The 14,326-nt window shown below is 47.9% G+C and overlaps 1 protein-coding gene across 1 annotated transcript; it reads right to left on the bottom strand.

The window, feature by feature from the left end:
* Nucleotides 1–48: 48 nt before the first annotated feature.
* On the bottom strand, nucleotides 49–13,839 carry LOC311003171 (synaptopodin 2-like protein). The gene is made up of 5 exons (XM_083994856.1): nucleotides 13,604–13,839; nucleotides 10,330–10,481; nucleotides 9,945–10,235; nucleotides 8,910–9,298; nucleotides 49–3,918 (listed from the first exon to the last, which is right to left on the bottom strand). Exons 1-5 carry the CDS (start codon nucleotides 13,703–13,705, stop codon nucleotides 1,043–1,045), a joined length of 3,810 nt encoding a protein of 1,269 aa, XP_083850982.1. The 5' UTR covers nucleotides 13,706–13,839; the 3' UTR covers nucleotides 49–1,042.
* Between the last annotated feature and the right edge of the window lie 487 nt (nucleotides 13,840–14,326).

The following is a 14,326-nucleotide window of genomic DNA, read 5'->3' on the forward strand; positions in this document are numbered from 1 at the left end:
TAAAAGAGTCAGTGATTAAAGGTCGGGTTGGGGATCTTATTCTGTGGCTTTTTTTTTTCTTTTTTTTTTACTGAATTGCTTGAAATCTTCTCCACACCCAGATTGCAACCAAGTATTTTAGTGCTTTTCAGAAAAATGAAAAAAGTCAGTCACCTGTGGAACGAACAAGCCTGGAAAAACAGCATCCAATCATCTTGAACGTCACATTCAAGATGATTGGATCATGATGTGTCAATCAAGTTGCCGTCGTACCGCTCCTCTAGCATGAATTGCATGCGCGATCAGAGTCTTCAACAGGTTACAACTTACAATGCAGAAAAGACAACGCCAGTGATACATTGTACCACACTGAAGTCTGGTTAAGTGGTGATGTAGCTCTAAGCTACTAAGGAAAGTTAGCAATACTGCCGCAGTGTCAATTTTCCCTTCAACGAGGGAGCCAATCACAGAATGGGGGAGGAGGGAGCAGCAAGACGATGACGACACACCGAAGCAACTTTGTTGTTAGCTTGTTGATCCAACATGGCGGCAGACGCTTTACCTTTCGATGCAGCGTTAGAATGTGTTTTAAGTAGTTTAGACTGCAAGTTTATTTTTAAAAAAGTCAATGATGTATGTCGCTCTACATACGTCATTGATACGATTGGCTATGAGCTATGTACAGACGCATTTGATAGACATTTGTAGCGCCCAATAAACAGCTCTGGGCTTTCGTAAACCACACCTCAAATACGAAAAAATGAACGGGTGGTTCCCAGACCTCATGATGAGGTGTGGTTTTAGCCAGGCTACGTTTTTCCAGGATCTCCGACCCTAACCTTTAAATGTTAGTGATAAAAATGTGCTACATGTGGCTGATCCAAACGGATCTCGTGATAAATTGTGGCTGATAAAACCTAAAAAGCTGCAGCCCTGAATAACAATATTACAAGACTAAAAATACTAAAAACAAAAGAACACATGGACTTATTTATTTAACATAACAACATGGCGCTCTGACCGCAGAGACCCCCGGGTTTCTCATGTCCAGACCCGAATGTGTTTAGTGCATCGTGGATCCAGGGCGCCAGACACTCGGCTGCAGCCCCAGGTTGGACGTGCTGAACCTCGGCCTGGGGACCCGGGGGGCGTGCTGAGAGGCGCCGGCGCCGGTGGCGGTGGGACTCAGGGGGCTCAGATCTGGAGCGCTCTTAAAGCCCCTGTTGGCCTGCGCAGCGCTGGGGGGCTGCAGGTGGGAGAAGGTCGGTGGGGAGAAGGTCGGTTGGGAGAAGGTCGGTTGGGAGAAGGTCGGAGGCTGCTGCGTCGGGTTCGGAGCAGGAACGGAGAAGGTGGGGAGCTGAGGGAGCGGGGCGTTAGGGGCAGGGGGCACCACCGGGGGAGACAGAGGCGCGGCGGACCACTGCGGTTGGTGAGGTTGGGGTGGAAGAGGTTGGTAGTGCTGGTAGGGGGCAGGAGCCATCGCAGGTGGAGGAGGAGGAGGAGACACGACGTCGGAGCGCCACAGCGGCTCTCCGAGTGTCGTCGCCGATCGCGGGACGATGACCTTGAGGGCGGGGCCGGTCGCTACGGGAGGCGGCGTGGAGAAACGCTTCACCTCGTACACTCGGGCTGTTTTCTGAGGACCACCGGCCATTCCTCCCCGCTGCTGCTGCTGCTGCTGCTGCTGCTGCTGCTGGTGGTTGTGGTTGTTCTGGGGAACGCCGCCGCCGTAGCTGAAGAGTGTGGCGTTGAGCTGGTACGGCTGGTGGCTCATAATATCTTCGGGCTTCATGCCGCCTTTCTTCCCCTTGGCGCCAGCTGCTCCCGCCTTTTTCACCTCGGGCTGCTTCTTCTGGGCCTTCAGGGGGCAGGAGGGGGAGAGGAGCGGGTTGTAGCTGATCGGCGGTGGAGCTCGGATGTTGGAGGAGTACTTCCAAGCGGCGGGGAGCGACGGCGTGGGCGACGGCTCTCTAGTTTGGGCCGCGGGAGAGTACGGCGCTGCAGCGACAGAGGGGGATCGCTCCACGACGTAGCGGTCCATCCTGCTCTGTCTGCGGGCGAACAGCTGACCTCCCTTCCCCGCCAGCTGCGGCACCGTCGGGCTCTGCGGTTTCGGCGCCACGGGCGGCGGCCGGGGGCCTCGCTGAGCCTGCATGAAGTTGCAGGCCTCGGCGCCGAGCCTCAGCCAGTCCTCCTCGGGCCCCGACTCGTGCCCGGCGGCCTCCACGCCGCCGCTGGGTGCAGACACGCCAGGTTCAGCGCCGGCGGGTCTGGTGAAGCGGTCGTCCATGTTCTGGATAATCGACAGCAGGTCCGGGTTCGGAGAAACGTCTTTGTTCTGGACGGCGCAGAACATCGGCTTCTTGTTGGTGCTGCGGCGCCGGGCATCGCTCAGGATGCCGGTGCGGGCGGCGGGAACGGAGATGCGCTGCTCACGTGTGGCGAGTGATGGATCGGCCACTGCAGCTGCTGCTGCCGCGGGAACCTGGGGAGGGGATGCGGTAGCCATGGCAGCGTGGGGGCCGGAGGGAGCTGTCGCGTTGATGTAAGGATGGACGGACGGAGATGGAGAAGGTCGGATGGCGGGAGGAGGAGGATGAGGAGCAGGAGCAGGAGGAGGAGGATGGGCGGGCTGAGCGTGGAAGGAGACCTGAGTGGGAGCGGGGGGGTGCGGCGGGGGGAGGGGAGGTGCAGACATGTAGGAGGAGGGAGGGGGGTAAGAAGGAGCAGGAGGAGACGGGAACGACAGAGGAGCTGGAGGAGAGAAGGGCTGAGCGGGAGACTGAGGCGTGGGAGGAGAGAACGGGGCGGCGTACGAGGCGTACGAGGCCGACTGAGGAGCAAACGCGTGCGGCTGGGAGTAAGAGAGGGAGGGGGGAGGAGCGAGAGCCGCGGGGGGGGAGTTAACAGCGGGGTGGGAGAGGACGGGGGGGTGAGTGTTGGTGTTGTTGGTGTTGTTGGTGTTGTTGTTCCTCGGGGGGATGTACAGCGAGGTGCTAGACACCGCTCTCCTCGCATCCGGCGGCGCCGACGGCGGCGGCTGCTGCTGCTGCTGCTGCCGAGTGGGCGAGATCGTCACCATGGAGATGGCCGCCACCGGTTTGGGCTGGGGGGGGCGAAACATCACAGAGGTGACGGAGGCGCGGGGGGCCGTCGGGCCGGGGGTGAAGGGCCGGGCGGTGCGGTTCAGAACGCCGGGAGGCCCGAAGCCGCCGGCGTTCAGGTGCTGATGGTCGACGATGGAGTCTGAGGTCGGACTGGCGTTGAAGTGTTGCCCGTTCTGACTCGGCAGCGGGGTCTGCGAGGGGGGGCTCAGCACGACGCTGGCCCGACTGACGGCCACCGACCCCCCGTTGGTCAGAGCCACAGCTGGAGGCGACATGTTGTACGCGGCGGCGTGGTTTATCGCGATCGGTTGTTTGGCGACGGCGTTCTCCAGCCTGGAGCCCTGATAGGCCGAGCTCTCCAGCCCCGGCGCCTCCACGAGTCCTGGACTGTGATAGGCCGAGACGTCCAGCCCTGGGGGGCCTTGATGATGATTGGTCGTCGGCGTCGTCGGAGTGGTCGGAGTGGTCGGCGTGGTCGAAGGGCAGGCGGAGCTCCTCCTGTCCAGCACGTCTAGATAACCGCTGTCCCACGTGGGATCGAACGAGCCGGAGAATCCCTCCTCGTCGACCTCGGAGCCGCTCAGCGCTGAGCTTCCTCCTTCCTCCTCCGTCTCTCCGCCCGTCTCCCCCTCTGTCTCCGCGCCTCCTTCTCCCTCCGCTTTGCCGAAGCAGGTCAGCGTGTACTTCTTCGCCCTCTGCCGGCGCTTCTTGAACATAAGCACCCCCTTGGAGTTGGGGTTGGGCGCGTCAGTCAGCAAGGAAGCGATGGAGCGGCATTTAGTGCGAGCTTCTTTCACCTGCTTCTCCACCACACTCTCGCCACGCTGCAACTCTGCAAGACAGGAAGCGGAAAAGGAGAGAGAGACAAGAATTAATAAGCATAAACAAAGGTAGATAATCTGTGATTTTATTTATTTATTTGAACATTTGATTTTTGATTTTTTCAGGAACAAAGTTACAGTTACCAACTGACAGGACAAAAGTCAACATCCACAAGGTGGCAAAGTAAAAATGAAATGAACACTAACCAATGACAAGGACAATAGAAAGTGGGGGAAGAACAAATAATAATATTTAAAAAATGAATAAATAAAAACATTATGCAATAATCAGAGATACAGAGAGAGACGAAGGGTAGCATCACTGCTCGTCAAGCTCCAATTCAGGGAAATTAGTAAACCTGGTACCCTGGGAGTTTTTCCATATAAATTAAAAATGGCTGCCATATTTTGTAAAGAGTAAAGACATCTTTTCTGCATCCAATAAGTTATTTTCTCTGTAGCAGCACACAGCTATTGATTTCACAATTCACAAAGCCACATTTTAACTGGAAGGGGCCGGGCGTCTGACTTCCACTTTATCGCAATATACTGTATTTCTTAGCAATCGTCAAAAGGATTTCTGTGAGTTCCTTAGCATAATTTGTCACAAGATTGGAATTAGTAAAGTTGGGAATCTGTAATTTTTGTCAGAGACGAATAATAACAAATAATGTAAACGAAAACAGCGCCCCTCTTTGACTGATTTGTACAGTTTTATCGCGGTGAGGAGCTGCAGTGACAGACAGGAGTGTGTGCTGTGGATTTAGAACAAAGAATTCCCGCTGCTCTCCAGAGTTGAGTCACAGACGCTCCGGGAAGGTTAGATCACACACTGTCTCTTCTTTGTGTGTGTATGTGTGTGTGCATGCCACATGTGTGCCTCTCTGTTTAGTCCAAGGCTATTTGAGTCTTTTTAGTATGTTGGCTCACCTCACCACATAACTAAAGTCTGATACTGACAAGTTTTACAGAGGCACAACAAACAATGATCCCAAACTTGGTGTTTATGGCCGTAAGCAGAGAGACGCTGGGCCTAAATGCTATGACACTGAGGAGAATGACACTGGTTTAAGTTTTGCTTTATCATTTTAGTTTTTTGCATGGTAATGTTGTATGGATATATGGCCGCCAAGAATCGTTTTGAACAGACTAAGAAGTTTATCTTATTAGAAAAATAACAAAGTTTGCATTTGGAGACATCATTTGCAGGTGAAAAAACTGAATAAATCTCATGCATATCGCATGATTTTTAATTAATATCGCAATAATATCGTATCTAGACACAGGTATGGTGATAATATTGGATCGCGGCAGGGCCTCTGGTGATTCCCACCCCTATAAAGTCTGACACAAATTCAAATATGACACAATAGCGGAGCGAAAGAAGCCATTAAGGTATCAACAACGTTACTACAATCCATCCAGAGAGGGTCTACAAAACAAAAACATTAAGACAGCGGATCAGATCACTAAAGCCAATAGGATTCATCCCCTTTGGACTGTGAATGTTTATATAAAATCTCATACTAATCGGCCCCAGAGCTGCTCAGACAGCAGCGTCTGGACCAGAGCGGTGGAGCTACAGACCAACGCTGGACCAGCCGGGCTAAATATAACTAAATCAATCCTAACTTTTGTCATAATTTGTCATTTTGCGTCACAAGTCTGACCTACTTTCAATAAAGTAGCTTCATTAAGTCGATAAAACACAACGACATGGACACGTCTTCTCGTGTGATTTGTCTTTAAACCACAAAATGTAGAGCGATTTACTCACATCTAAGTTATTCCAACAACAACTGTCGAGTCCAGTGAGTTTAATGACAATAAATAACATTAATGCTCAGATTTCTATGGTGCTGACACGGTACAGAAACAACACTGATGTGCATCTCCTCCAGTTACGTAAATGAAGTTACGTGCACATACCTGCGTACACAGTGTGTGGGACTGTGTGTCCACCTGCGTCTGAACCTGAAAGAGATGTGAGGTCCCTCATCTCACAAGCGTCGGTGTGTGTATGTGTGTGTATGTGTGTGTGTCCTTCGCTCAGACCCTCCCACACACACACCTCCTGGTCGTGGCAGTGTGTCGGTTCTGCTCTGAGCCGGAGGGAAGCCGTCGTCCAGCTCTTCTCTCAGGCCACAGCCCATGTAAAGACCTTTGTCTCTGTCCAGCAACCCAAACCAACACATGATGTCAACCCACTATTCCTGTCTGTGTGACAGGCATCAAACACCTGTCCAGTCTCTGCCGCACACACACACACACAAACACAAACACACACACAGGAAGACCCGTCAGTGGTAGTGTCATTGAGTGTGTGTGTGTGTGTATATGAGTTCATAAAGCCAATTATAGGTTATAGAGGGAAGTGTGGTCATAACTCGTTGCTGATGTGCCGATCTCTCTCCGCGGCTGACACTTCATACCTAACAGCCAACCTCACACAGCTCTCCCAGCTAACAATCCCATATCCAAAGCCCAAAGGCACAAAAGTGTGTGTGCCTGACTGTGTGTGTTTGTAATGTGAGAAAGGCCAGGTCCCTGGACGCCCCCGGTCATCATTCATCCTCTATAGTAAAGCCCCAACGTCAGACATTCGGCTTCTTGTACCAGAGGACAGATCCCTCATTACAGCAACAGTCGCTGGTATCACAGCTCAGCTATTCAGAGTGAGCGGCTGTGAACACTGACAGGAGTTGACCAGACAAGGTCAGTAAACGACACCAGTTTGAATAAATGGGTCAAAATGCAGGGTAATTGTCTATAAATGAACTTTTGTTACTCAATTTCTTATTGGATTTGTTACTATCTCAGAGAGCCAGGCTAGTCGTTTCCTTCTGTTTCCATTCTTTATGCTAAGCTAAGCTAAATTCCTGCAGACTGCAGCTTCATATTAACCCTGTGGCATCAGAATCAGAGTATTGATCCCCAGAGAGAAATCATGTTACTAATGTGCTGTTGCTCCAAGAGATGAAGATGGATATATATATACATGGTTGCCCATAAAGTTGAAATAAAATATATATTTTTTATCTCTCCTCATGAAATGATCGTGACAATGTGATTTATTCTTGATCGATAGTGTATATTTTCTCAGAACTTTCTTGCTCAATCTCTTCCAAACATATCACCACAATTAACCTTTATAATAGGAATAAAAAGAGTGACGTGTCTGAAAACAAAATTATTAATCCAACTTTATGGGCAACCGTGTACGTACGTAAAATGTGTCCCTATTCTACTCTTACTATTGTATATGATAATATATGTCAATGAAAATATGGTATGAAGATTGCACTGTAATGTTATTTGTATGAGTAAATAAGGAAAGTCCGGTAGGTATCATTTAACTTTAACTTTTACCTGAAATTTAGACCTAATTTGTGCAGAGAGAAACTAAAAATGATTTTATGAAACAAGGAAAAATGAAAAAATGTCTGAAAAACAAACTTAATCTTTTTTAGTTTTTAAATGTTTTCTCATTTCCTAAACCATCACAATGCAAACACTTCCTCATGTCCTTTCCAACCTTTTAAACCTCAGAAAACATTGAAAATTGTGCCATTGTGCCAATCACCATAGGGATCAACTTAAGGATAATTATTCTGTTTGGCCAACAGTACAGAACCCAAAAATATTCACTTTAAAAGTGAGTGAAAAACTGTAAATCTCCACATTAGAGAAGCTGGATGAGGAGAATATTCCTCCCATTAGATTAGATTCAAACCCACTCACATACACGGTGGTAAAGCAGAAACAAGCGCACTTGTACACCACATATTCAGTCAAGTGGCCGGCGGGCCGACGACGTCTGAGATGCGTCCAATCCGTCAATCAAAAGCTCCAGTACCTATAAATAAAGCCAGTGAGGCAAATACCCAGAATACTGACAGAGGAGATAAATGCTGGTCCAAGGGACAGAGGGAGGGAGGGAGGGGGTATCTGGTATATCTCACCCCATCACCACCAGCCTGTAAATGTAACAGGACGCTCCAGCTACACAAAGTTACCACCAGAGGGTGATAGAGCTGAGGATTAGAGCCAAACACACACACACAGGACGTCACTATGGGAATCTCTGCTGGTGTTTAAATGCAGAAACAGTACGGTGGAGAAGAAAGAATGAAAAATTGAAGAGACTAAACAAGTTCCTTATTTTGGTGTCATGTCAAAAATTTGATTAATGCAAAAGTTTGGGATGAACTGAACAACTGGTATTCAAACTATACTTATTATTATCACAAAATGACAGCATGATAACATACTGTAAATGATTAAAATTAGCTTTATGACATCAAATATATTGATTTTATGAAAACAATACCCAAATAAGATCACTGTAGCATCTAACTTATCTAATTAGATTTTTCCTGACTCTTATTTTACGTTTTGGTGTTTAACTGACTGATCTGAACTGCAATTTCAATTCATGTCATGAGAGGTGCTCTATACAGAAAGGTTTTTTTTTTTTTCTCCATAAATCCTATTTCTTTCTCTTCTTGTTCATGTTTTGTCATCGCCTCACTGGTGTTGGTTGAAGTGTGTTTGTAGTTTATTGAGTTTTATATATTATAATACAGAATAAACGGTAACCCTTTAATTTACAAGCCACTAGTTACGTGATAATTACGTAGTAATGTCAAGAAATAGCCAAGAAATAACGGTCAATTTCATAATAATGTCATGTTTTCCATAAAGGCAAAAGATTACACATGTTTTTCATGCTTTGAAATTTTTGGGACTGGCCAGAATTTTTCTCCACCACCAAGTCCTTACAATTGACTGTTATTTCTGGCTATTTCTATGCAATCAATCGTTATTTCTTGGCTATATTTCTTGACATTATGAAATTGACCATTATTCACTATTTCTAGACATTATGGCTATTTCTTGACATTATCAAGAAATTTCACAATTTAAATGACTTTTATTGAACCTCTATTATTATCTGGTTGTGCTGTTGTAGTTTGTATAGTCTGCTACATTTTATACTCACTGGCTTGCCGTGCTTTCTCCATGTAGGTGGTGGAGAGCTCGTCGCTGAGGGGGGTCAGCTGTGGTCCCACCATGGGCACCAGCTGTTTACTAGAGCCCAACATCAGAGCCTCTCTCGCCCGCTCAGGGGACACTAGAGGCGGGCAGGTCAGGCCGACGCAGCCCCCCGCCTCCTGGAAGCCGCTGTCGACTTCTCCCTCCGCCTCCACCAGCCCCTGATCCGGGGTCGGGGTCAGCGAGTGGGGGGTCAGGGTGTGTGGGGTGTGTGCTGGGGTGGTCCACTCGGTCTGGACGGGCTGGTAGATCAGCTCTCTGCGAGGGACGCCAGGGAGACACTGAGCATCCCACTGCCCCTGCGTGGAAACCCCTCCATCTGTGGCGCTCTCGTACCTGAGTGGAAGAAACATCCGTGTTAAAGGGACATTGTGTAGGAATTACTCCCATCTAGCGTTGCGGTTGTATATCGCAAGCAACTCAATCGTATTTTTCATGCTGCATTCACCACGCTATGAGATAATAACAGAACGTTACGAGACAGAGTTGTTTTAGAGGTAAATTCATGCAAAACCGCTGATGCGCGTTGCATTCAGGGACAGTTTTTCAGCAAGCAGTCTCTGTATTTACCTCAAAAACGGCTCAGTTTCGTAACGTTCCATTATTACCTCATAACGTGGTGAATGGGCAGGTCACAACTTGTCCACAGAAGCATTTTGGAGTTGTTGGATTGTGTATTTGATTAGTTTGATGAGGAAAACCAAGAAATTCCATGAGCCTCCGTAGCGTAGCTCTGAGCAGCTTGCAGCTCTGCTCCGCCGTTCTAAAAATAGCTTGCACCGACAATTCAAGGAAATTAACCCACTGCTATGACTATAGTGATTATGGCATTGGGCCAATTTGCCAAAATGTTGAACTTTCCCTTTTATGAAAAACATACTTTTGAACGAAATAATCAATTTTCGTGAATAGATAGCAGGAGAAGTTGATAAGTGATAAAATAAAACCTCACTCCAACAGGAAGTGACCGTCTCTCTCTTACCCGCTCATCTCTGAGGTCTCCTCTTCCTCGTTGTCGTAGCGCGCGGGGGAGCGTGCGTGAGGAGGCGTGCGGCGGTGGCGGCGGTGAGTGTGCGACTGTGTGTCTGCATCGCTGTCTGTTTCCCCGTAGTAGGCCTCGCTGTCGGGGGGCGAGGTGACGCCTCTGGGGGTGAGGAGGATGGAGGGATGGTGGGAGGCCAAAGAGCCCGAGGGGGGAGACAGGACCCTCATGGAGGAGCGGGGCGACACAGAGTGGCCGGAGTAAGATGAGGAGTGAAATCCAGCGGGCGCCCTGGAAAGTGAAAAACATGCATCAGTTTGAATGATACGGCTTGTGTACTGTAGGTGTGTGTCTGTGTGTGTGTGTGTGTGTGTGTGTGTCTGACCTTTTAACCCTCAGACTGAGCATCGCACTCTGAGCGTCTATGAGGCTCATGGCCTCAGCGTGACTGAGCTCTGAACACATCTGGTCGTCAATGGAAACCAGCTCATCGTGCTCCCTGAGTCCAGCTCTGCAGGCTTTGCTGCGCCTGCGCACCTGCAGACAGGAAACAGGTTCAAACACATTAAAAAAATGAATACATAAAAGCACAGCAAACAACAATTTCCCGCCTAATCTAGCTGCTTAACTCTCATGTTGTCCATCCATCAATATTACCAACCCAATGGACAATGAATGGGCTTAAAGTAACTCTCTAATTCTACACAGAGGGTTAAAAGGTCACGGAAACATATTCTCTGAGAAAATGAATTCAAGGAGACTATTATTATGACTGCTTGAGAAAACTTGAGAAATATATAAATGATTATTATTCTGTCTGTTAAATTATTGTTTATCTTTGTTCATTGTGTCTTTTGTCTCTTTTTGGCAAATTAATTAGACTTAAAGGGAAAGTTCAGCTTTTTTGAAGTGGGGTTGTCTATCGTACTCTTGAACTGGCGTATTATTTTGAGACAGGATTTCTCGTAGGCGGCAAAAATACACTGATTAATTGTCCCTCATTCATAGCCGTTTATTGCCTCTCGCCGGTGTTTCTCAGTGAGGTGGTGTAGGCTACCTCATACAACTCTACTTCAAAAAAGCTGAACTATCCCTTTAAGATGAACCATAACTACAGACGTAAACAAAAACAATAATTACACTAATTGAATAGTGCCAAAACAGTATTATCATATTGGTATATCAATAATCAAAAATCTATATATTTTATAGATAGGTTTAGGGCTCAGCAGGAATAAGATGGTGTGAAGCATGTCTTTTCACCAATAATGGTTCAACAACTTAAGAGAAATCAAACCACACCCACTGACCCCTGAACCTAAAAAGTGAAAGTGTTTTTTTCCAAACTTAAATTGCCTGAAGAAAGTCACAGTGACTGAAAGCCTGCAATAAATTGATATATGCACAGTGTTTTTAGTGTGCGGTTGCTGTTTTGTTGTTTTCCAAGTCCCAAGCTTAAATGTAAAATGTTTGATCATTAATATCTATCGACAAATGGCCTTTAAAGTTCTGCGACTTGTTGAGCAGCTCTCCCGTGCTGGCAGCTCTCGCCCTGTCCCCTGTATCAGAATAACTTCTGAAGTCATGCAGCTGTTCCTGAGGTGGGGGGGGTCGCCGAGAGATGATGTCATAGGACCCTTCAGGAAGTATGTCTAGCGTTGAGGGGGGGTTGGATGATAGATGGGCTAGATGGGAAGTCGTGTATTCTTGTCCACTAGATTTCAGTTTCCTCTAAAACAGGACGATAAAACCCCTCCCCCTCCGTCGTCTGTCTCCTCCTCGCACTAACGCGAACACCTTATCGCTGCTGTGCCGAAGGTAGAAAATGTCGAGTGTGTTCCAGCAGCACCTACTTGTGATCCCTGAGGAGAGGAGACACTGAGGTATTTCCCTTTATCAGTGTCTCTTGACCCAATAATCCCATTTGTGAACACATGCGAAGGACAAACGATCTGTGTCGCACTTTTCCACACAACCAAATGTACACACACACAAACACACGCATATACACACACAGCACAAGTGAGCATCATGACAGAGGGGGTTTGAACAGCTGCATCACTGGTCTGGACCAGGGGGCACGTCTGTCATTCAACATATGTTCCTCACAGACCCCAAAATAAAACCTCGCAGGAAGAATCACCCACATTCCTCGACAGATGAGAGAAGGAAGGAAGACGGGAGGAGGAAGAGTGATAGGTGGAAAGAATAATAATGAGATTTAAACACTTACAGGGACGGGGAAAGATAAGTGCGAGTGTGTGTTTGTGTTTGTTTGTGTGTGTGTGTGAACAAGAGGCCTTTTTCCATGCCTCGCTTCCAGCTCCTCTTAAATGAGCTATTCTGATCCTCTAGTTGAAGCTCCATTCCCAACCAGGCTTATCTGAGGTATGCCGGGCAACCACACACACACAAACACACACACATTTACACGTCACACACACACATACTCGACACAACAGTTTACACACTGATCAAACTCCTCATTAAAGGTGACCTTATCTACTTGAAAATCCTGGATAAAGACAGGTCTTTGGCGTCCGAGGCCGCCGCCGCCGCCTTCATCTTGAATCAAGAGGTTATGACAGCTCATGAGCGACCGGCCAACTCCTGAGAGTCGGTCGGTGCGAAGCCAGGTCACATTCCTCCTCTCCAGAATAGCTTTTCTTATTAGAGACGACATTCTGGTCTGTCAGCAAATATAAACGCCGACATAAAAAAAAAAAAAAAAAAACATTATTGGGCTTAAATCTGTCTAATAAATATGTGTCATCGACGTATTTTAACAGATGTGTTCAGGCGCTCTGACAGCGACAGACGCATGCATCAGTGTAACATGAACGCTCACACTGACTGTACATCAACCTATTTCAAAGAAACACTGCTGATCTTGACTTTATACTGTATGATCGGGATGCAGCACTGAAACATGAGCCACGATCAACCGCCCAGAAAAAAAAATGTTCACACTGTTCTCTGACCCACAAACCAAACTCAATCACAGCAGGGGAGGCTGAAATTGAGGCTATGGCCAATTGAGTCCAGGAAAATTGTGCTCTCTAAGTAAGTATAGCCTATCCTCAGCAGCGTGAAACATAAGAAATCTGATCAAAGAAACTCAAATAAGAGTAGAAAGAGGCACTTTTTGGTGTGTTAATGACTCAAATACATCAGTTTAATATGAAAAGACAACCTAATTGATGTCCTTTTTCTGTCAAACTAACCTCTCTCCAGTTCAGTGATGCTCATCGTTCATCTCTTTCAGAAAACAAACTATATATGGAAGAGCTTACGAACAAAACGTGGGGGAAAAAGTACAAATGGATGGACAAGTGTTCTTGTATTTCATTATTTTACACCACAAGAAAATCCTGCATTTGACACAGATTTAAGATCTTAACTCAACGAGCGACTTGTTGATTATTTTCTGATTGTATACCAACTGTACATTTCTGGCAAAAGCTGCGATCACAAAAAGCAAACCACACGACCACCGAGGCCTCAGATCGCAATTAACAGCTGCAGTCTCTATTAAACCCATCTGCTCATGTTACCACCTATAGGTTGTAGGTCCTATCGGTAACATACTGTACACAGACACGCATACACACACACACACACATACAAACATATGCACACATATACAGGCTTCACTGTACCTTGGCCACCTGTAGAGGTTTCTGCAGCTCCGCTCCCCCCTGCAGCCTGAAGCCCCACGGGGCTCCTCCTGAGAGGGTGACCACGATCTCCTCCGCTACCATCCCGGCTCACAGCCTGCTGTGGGTACGAGGGTACGAGTGTGTGTGTGTGTGTGTGTGTGCCGCTCTGCCCTTCCTCAGTTCCCCTCAAAACTCAGCCTCAGAGTATCAATGAGTGAGCGAGCGTGAGGTTTCTGTCTCCCTGTGGCCACAGCGAAGTCACTCCACCCACCCACCCACCCACCCACGAGGAGACAGGAGGTGGCTGGCTTTCATCTGCTTACACTGGTATGCTGTGTCGGAGGGAGGGAGGTGGGGAGGTGGGGTGGGGTAGGGGGGCACTCAGGAGGGTGAGAAGGGGCAAAAGTGTGCATGTGCATGTGTCTGTGTCTCTGTGTGTGTGTGTCCATCCTCCCTTGTATTCAACACTTGCCATGTCACTCTTGAGCACTCAGTACAGGAGGGGATGCTTGCTGATATACCCTCCAGAAATAACCACCGGCCCCACCACACACCCCCACCCCCAACATCCCCCACCCCAACTCACCCCAGCTCAGCCTGGACAGCAGCCGTGGCTCCACAGATTTGTCTTCATCTCCCCGCAGTTACCCCCACCTCCCACCCCCCAAAACCTCATGGCACAAACAGAAAGGAGGTGAGAGGAGGAGGGAGGAAATATTTTAG

This window comes from Trachurus trachurus, assembly GCF_905171665.1.
Source record: "Trachurus trachurus genome assembly, chromosome: 19".
Taxonomy (NCBI): domain Eukaryota; kingdom Metazoa; phylum Chordata; class Actinopteri; order Carangiformes; family Carangidae; genus Trachurus; species Trachurus trachurus.